Raw genomic sequence first — 6,948 nt, 5'->3', positions numbered from 1 at the left:
AATGCATTGCACCAATAGACCATACCTTGTTTATTTACTTATCAATTGGTGGAGTTTTGTTTCTTCTTTTGCCTGTTATCAGTAATGTCACTGTCAGCATTTGCATACAAGTGTTGTGTGCACATATGTTTTCATTTCTCTTGGGTGTATGCTAGGAGTGGAATTGCTAAACTCTATGTTTGACTAGACCATTTTCCAGCTGTACCATTTTACATTCCCACTGACAGAGTATGAGGGCTCTAATTCCTTCCCATTCCTTACAGCAGCTGTTTAAGTCTTTTATTACAGCCATTCTGCTGGGTGTGATGTGGTATCCCCTTGGGAATTTTTTTTAAAAAAAATTATTGTGTGTGTGTTTTATTAGTACATATTCATGACAGACAATGAATGCATTCATCATGGGGAGTTGGTACATACACATATTACATCTTAACCCTTTTTATTTCTTGTTCCCCTATCCTCCCTTCCCTCTTCCTCCATACTTAAATCCTTTCCTTTCTTTTTTTTTTGGTTCTTTTTTTTTCCAGTACTGGGAATCAAATTCACGACCTTGTGCTTGCCAGGCAGGTGCTGTGCCACTGAGCTAAATCCCCAGCCCCTCCTTTCCTTTCTCCAAAAGGTCTCCCTCTCTGTTTTCTATGATCTTTCTTTTATTTTGCTCTTTAAATTATTTGTACTTTGAGTTTTGCAGATGAGAGGAACCATGCAATATTCCACTTTCTACATCTGACTTACTTCACTCAGCATTATCGTCTCCAGATAGACCCATTTTCCTACAAATGGATCAAACTTATTTGTCTTTATGACTGAGAAGTGCTCCATTGTGTGTATACATACTACATCCAGATATTTCCCTTTAGTTTTGATTTGCATTTCCCCTAAGTAGTAATGATGTTGAGAGCGTCTTTCATGTATTTATTAGTCAGTTGAATATCTTGTTTGAAGAAATAGCATTCAGATCCTTTGCCCATTTTTAAATTGGGTGGGTTTTTTGTCTTTTTACTGTTGAGTTTTAAGAATTCTTTATGTATTCTGAATATCAGACTTTATGTGTAATTTGCAAATATTTTCTCCCATTCTATTTGTTGTCCTTTCAGTTTCTTATTGGTATCTTCTGAAGGCCAAATGTTTTTTATTTATTTATTTATGTATGTATGTATGTATGTCTTTTTGAGACAGGGTCTTGCTATGCAGTTTAAGCTGGCCTCACTTTGTAGCCTAGGCTGGTCATGAACTTGCAACGATCCTCCTGCCTCAGCCTCCTGAGTGCTGGAATTACAGGCATTCACCACCATCCCTGGCTTGCAAATGTTTTTAATCTTGATATATTCTAATTTATTTTTTCTTTGCTTGTGCTTTTTACGTGCTTTAGTCATATCTAAAATATCATTGCCTAACTCAAGGCTGCAAAGATTTACAGAATTTTTTTCAAAGAGAGATTTATCTCATATTTTTATCTTTGGTCCATTTTGGGTTAATTTTCATAAGTGCTGTGAAGTAGAGGTCTGTCTGAGACCATCCAAGCTACTATAACAGCCCCTTACACTGTACATTTGTTTCTTTTTCTTTTTCCTTTTCTTTTTCTGTTTTGTTTTGTTTTGTTTTGAGACAGGGTCTCATTGTGTAGCTCAGGCTGGCCTTGAACTCACTGTGTAGCCCAGGCTGGCCTTGGACTTGTGGTGATCCTCCTGCCTCAGCCTCCTGAGTGCTGGCATTGCAGGAGTGCTTACCACTTCCAGCTAGATTGGGTAATTTATTTATAAACAACAGGCATTTGTTTCTCACCCTTCCAGAGGCTGAGAAATCCAACATTAAAGATCAAAGCAACAACAGATATAGTGTGTGTGTGTGTGGTGTATGGGGGGGTGTCATCATACATGACACCTACTATGTCCTCATATAAATGAAAAACGAAAGGGGTAAACAAGTTCTCTCTGGCATTTTTTTTAATGAGTGCATTAATCCTATTTATGAGGAGGTCCATCCTCATGACCTAATCATCTCCCAGATACCCCATTTCCTAATACAACTTCACTGGGGATTGTCAGCTTGTAAAGTTGCAGGGAGACACAAATATTTAGACCATAGCAAGATCCAACTTCTTTTTTTCTTTCTTTTTTTTTTTTGGTGTTTTTTTGAGACAGGGTTTCACTATGCAGTTCAGGCTAGCCTTGAACTCGGGGCAATCCTCCTGCCTCAGCCTTCTGAGTGCTGGGATTACAGATGTGCACCACCACACCTGGCCTCGTTTGTTTTTTTTTTTTCTTTTAATGGAAATCCACTGGTCCCAACATCATTTATTGAAAAAATGATTCTGTCTATATACTATTTCAAGAACCATGATTAAAGTCAATTGGCTATAATTGTTTGGGTTGCTTATTTCAATTTGAATTTCTTTCTTTTTGTTTTGTTTTTTGTTTTGAGACAGGGTCTTGCTATGTAGTTCAAGCTGGTCTTGAACTCCCTATGTATTCCAGGTTGACCTTGAGCTCAAAACAATCCTTCTGACCCAACCTTCGGAGTACTGGTATACAGGGATGTGCCACCACACCTGGCTTTAAATTTGAATTTCAGTTAATTAAAATTAAAAATTCAGTTCCCCAGGCACATTATCTAGCCACATTTCAAATACTCAACAGCCATGTGGTCACATTTGCCATATTAGATGGTACACATACACAGTTTCACCTCACAGGTCTTGCTTCAGATCTTCCGTCTTCCCATGGGCTGTTCCAGCTCAGTTTAACGGTAATCCTCAATCCTGGTAATCAGAAGGTAGGAAGTTTCTGTAATTAACATACATGTTAATAACGTACATGTTAACTGTGGAGCTGCAGGAATCAAACTCAGGACCTTGTGCTTGCCAGGCAGGCGCTTATGCTGCAGAGCTATATCCCTGACTCCTATATTTCTGTTTCTAAACAAATATGCCATCACCTTTGAATGAAAGAAAACACAAGTCACTAGATTCTTTAAAGAGAAAGGGGTTGTTGACCAGTATCCCTGTAAATGAGAGGTATTTGTCGAAATCATTGTTTTTAGTATCAAATTTCTACTCTTTCAACTAGGCGTGGTGGTACATAACGCTGATCCCAACTACTTGAAACTGAGGCAGAAAGATCATAATTTTGAGGTCAGCCTGGGTAGTTTAGCAAAACTCTGTCTCAAAAAAAAAAAGGCCAGGTAGTACCCATGCCTGTAATCTCAGAACTTGGTTAGCTGAATTAGGAGGATCACAAGTCCAGCCTGGGCTACCCAGCAAGTTCAAGGCTGGCCTGGACAACATAGTGAAACCCTGTCACAAAAACCAAACACAATAATAATAATAATAAATAAAAATAGCACAATACACTGTAGAGTGCCAGCCTAGCATGTGTGAGGCCTAGGATTGAATGCACAGCAGCACACGAAGATTTTTTTGGCTACTGTTAACCAGGTGCAGTGGTACACATCATAAATTGTAGTTCTAGCAACTCAAGGAGGCTGAGGCAGGAGGATCATTTGAATGTAGGAGTTTGAAGTTACCCTAGTCAACACAGTGAGACCTTGGCAATCAGTTAATTCTCTCTTTTCTTTTGAGACAGGGTCTTGCTATGTAGTTCAGGCTGGCCTGGACTTACTGTGTAACCCAGGCTGGCCTTGAATTTACGGTAATCCTCCTGCCTCAGTCTCCCGAGTGCTAGGATTACAGGTGTGCACCACCACACTTGTCAATTCATTCTCTTCCTTTCATTCATTAGTTGATACTGATGAGCATTAGTTCATTCATTAGTTGATACTGATAAGTTAGGTAAAGAGGAACAGGGAAATGTAAACCTTTTCCTAAAGATAAGAAGGGAAGGGTTTGGAAGACTTCGTTCTCAACTTTAATATAAATTAGTACCACCCCAGGAGCCAGAGATTCTGATTCAGTGCTTTGGGGGAGTGGTGAAGGTGGGGCTGCATATTAACAAGTACCCAAAGAATGTAATGCACATTGCCAGTGGAGAGTCATGCTCTGAGAAACTTCGTAGTTATTTCTTAACACTTTTGCTGAAGTTCCTTCTTCTAATAGAAAATGAAGCATATTCTTTCTAATTGTAGAGGCCCCCAGAATAAGAAGTGACAACAAGGAAAATCCACAACAGGAAGAGGCCAAAGGAGCAAAGCCATGTGCAGTGCCAAGTGGCAGAGCCAAAGGGAATGGTCTGCAGAGCCTGGAAGCAAGAGGGGCAAAGGTGTGTGACCCCCGGTTGCCACGGAGGCAGGTCAGCCCCCCAAATGCTCAGAAGCCCTTTGCTCACTACCAGAGACATTGCCGGGAACTGGAACACATCAGCAGCCCCCACAAAGGCCACCCACTGAGAGGTCTGAGGAAAAGCAAAGGTGGAAGAAGAGGCCTTAGCAGTCGTTTACAGCGGCTGGGTCACCAGGGAACCCGCTCTGCCAAGAAACCTTACAAGTGTGATGACTGTGGGAAAAGCTTCACGTGGAATTCAGAGCTGAAACGACACAAGAGGGTACACACAGGAGAACGGCCGTATACCTGTGGGGAGTGTGGGAACTGCTTCGGGCGGCAGTCCACCCTGAAGCTGCACCAGAGGATCCACACTGGCGAGAAGCCATACCAGTGTAGCCAGTGTGGGAAAAGCTTTCGCCAGAGCTCAAACCTTCATCAGCACCACAGGCTTCACCATGGGGACTGAAGGCATCGAATGCTCTGCAGTCACAGGGAAAGGCTTTATGTTTCTCCTACTACTTGCATGTAAATCACAGACTGACTGGTGACTTGCAAGGAGAGCAAGCAGCCTTGGAGGGTAACGGTGCACATGTGGCTGGTGAGGGGCCCTATGGTAGGCTTAGCCAGGGCCCAGTAGCACATGGTGACAGGGTACAGAGATACCAAGTCTGGGTGTTGGAATAAGAGGACTGCAGTCTCTGCAAGAGGTAGGAGTGACTACTAAGGGAGAATCAGGATGACCCAGCAGGTGGCTCCTTCCGTTACGCCATCTCTTGCTTTATTTATCCTCTAAGATATGTTGAAGCATATAGAGTTATACATTTGCTGTCATTTCACACAAGTTTCTGATGTGTGCATACTTCAGCATTTTACCGTAACTTAAAGTCAGTATTCATTGGAAAACAGCGTGTTGGCATGTGCCTATAATTCCAGCCCTTGGGAGGCTGGGGCAGGAAGATCACCACTAGTTTGAGGCCAGCCTGGGCTACTTACTGAGTTCAAGGCCAACTGAACTACATAGTGGGGCCCTGTTTCAAAAGACAAAACAACAACCACAAAATCATAGGAAAATAAATCCCTAATTTTTTTCTAATTCCTAGATCTGCATAACAAAGGACAGATCAAGTGAGAATATGTACACATTGGTATGAGGAGAGGGTGCCAAATAAGTAGACAGTGCTTTTATTAAAAAACAAAAAAGGTGCCAGGTACCATGCCACACACTTGTCATCTGAGCAGTATTGGAGACTGAGGCAAGAGTATCACAAGCTGAAGGCCATGCTGGGTAAATTAGCAAAACCTTGTCTCAAAAAACTAAAAAATGGGCCAGGGATATAGCTCAGCGGTACAGCACCTTGCTTGGCAAGCTCAAGGTCCTGAGTTTGATTCCCAGTACTAAAAAAAAAAAAAAAAGAAAAAGAAAAAAAAAAATTAAAGAGGGCTGTGGATGTAGCAGCCCTGGGTTTGATCCTCAGTATCAGGAAAAAGAAAAAAAAGTTGCGTTTGAGGGATCTTTTTATATCAAAGCACCTTTAGATTTATAAAAAGAAAATCCATATGCTACCACAACCCCAGTACAAGACAGGGAAAAGCTACAGGGAGGAATAGTAGTGGGTAAAAGCTGCCTTGGGGAGGTAAGAACTATGCCTGCTCTCCTTTCTCACCTAGACCATTGGCCTCAAGTCTAACAAAATGATTGGAATGATAACAGTGTTTCACAGTAGATTACAAGGATGGATGCACAACCCATGGACTCTACTGAAAAATCAATGAAATGGGTTAATTTCATGATTTGTACAGTGTTCCTCAAAAGCATCTTTTTAAAGTGACAAAATATACTTATGTAACACATCAGAGTCCCAGACCTAGGCCTAGGAGGTCATGTAATTCCACCCACCTGATTTATCAAAGTAAGAATTGAGACCTGGTCAGTATACAAGATAACCTGGGCAAGCTGGCCCCTCTGTCAGCTTAGGGGAAACTTCTGGAGATTGCATCAGTAAGAGCAGGTAGCGTTCCTGCTAAATACCTGCCTTGTCAGGTCTCTGCCCGTCACCTCACGACTGCAGCCTGTGTTCTTTGGCCCCCTAAAATCGACATTACTCCTAACTGCCAAGACACTAGTGCCCACGTGGGGCCCTGGCACAGGCTCTTGCCTTTGCCTTTTGTTCCTGCCCGTGTCCACTCCGTCCACTTCCACCCATCTTACCAGAGCTGCTGGCGTGAAGATCTAAGCTGACGTCTGCTGTAGTCATGGCTCCGTGTCCCTGCCTGGAGATGCGCAGCCTGGCAGTGGTCTTGCCCCCAGGGGACATCTGGCAATGCCCGGAAACATTTTGGGTTGTCAAGACTTCAGGGAAGGAGGGTTGCTCCTGGCCTCGGGTGGATGCCACGGAAGGCCCTCCAGCACACAGGACGGCACCCTCCGCCCTCATCCAGCCTCTCACGTCAGTGGTGCCACAGTTGGGAAGCTCCCACACTCTTTTTAGCAGTTCTAGGACGGTGTGTGTTACATCATCTTAGCTTTTGGACTTGGCCCATGCGCCACCCAAGAGGAATAGGTGTTCAGGACTTGAGTGGTTGAGGCCCTTGACCTCAGGGCACTTCTGCCCGAATTACAGATCCTGGGGAGTGTGTCAGATTCGAGAGTCCACTGGCCTTCCTAGCGTTTGGAGGGTCTAAACAAAGGTCAACTTCCCAGCTACTCTGATAACTCCTGGGCACGTTTT

The 6,948-nt window shown here is 43.1% G+C and overlaps 1 protein-coding gene across 1 annotated transcript in view; it reads left to right on the top strand.

Moving 5' to 3' along the window:
• The window catches only part of Znf174 (zinc finger protein 174), an 11,146-nt gene extending 6,022 nt beyond the window's left edge, over window positions 1-5,124 (top strand). Inside the window, exon 3 of the mRNA XM_005391356.2 lies at window positions 4,084-5,124. Coding sequence (XP_005391413.1) covers window positions 4,084-4,685 — 602 coding nt within the window. The 3' untranslated portion in view covers window positions 4,686-5,124. The remainder of the gene's footprint in view (window positions 1-4,083) is intronic.
• Window positions 5,125-6,948: the final 1,824 nt, after the last annotated feature.

Source organism: Chinchilla lanigera, unplaced genomic scaffold (assembly GCF_000276665.1).
Source record: "Chinchilla lanigera isolate Chin_1 unplaced genomic scaffold, ChiLan1.0 scaffold00041, whole genome shotgun sequence".
Lineage (NCBI taxonomy): Eukaryota > Metazoa > Chordata > Mammalia > Rodentia > Chinchillidae > Chinchilla > Chinchilla lanigera.
This window is presented reverse-complemented; position numbering and strand designations above follow the sequence as displayed.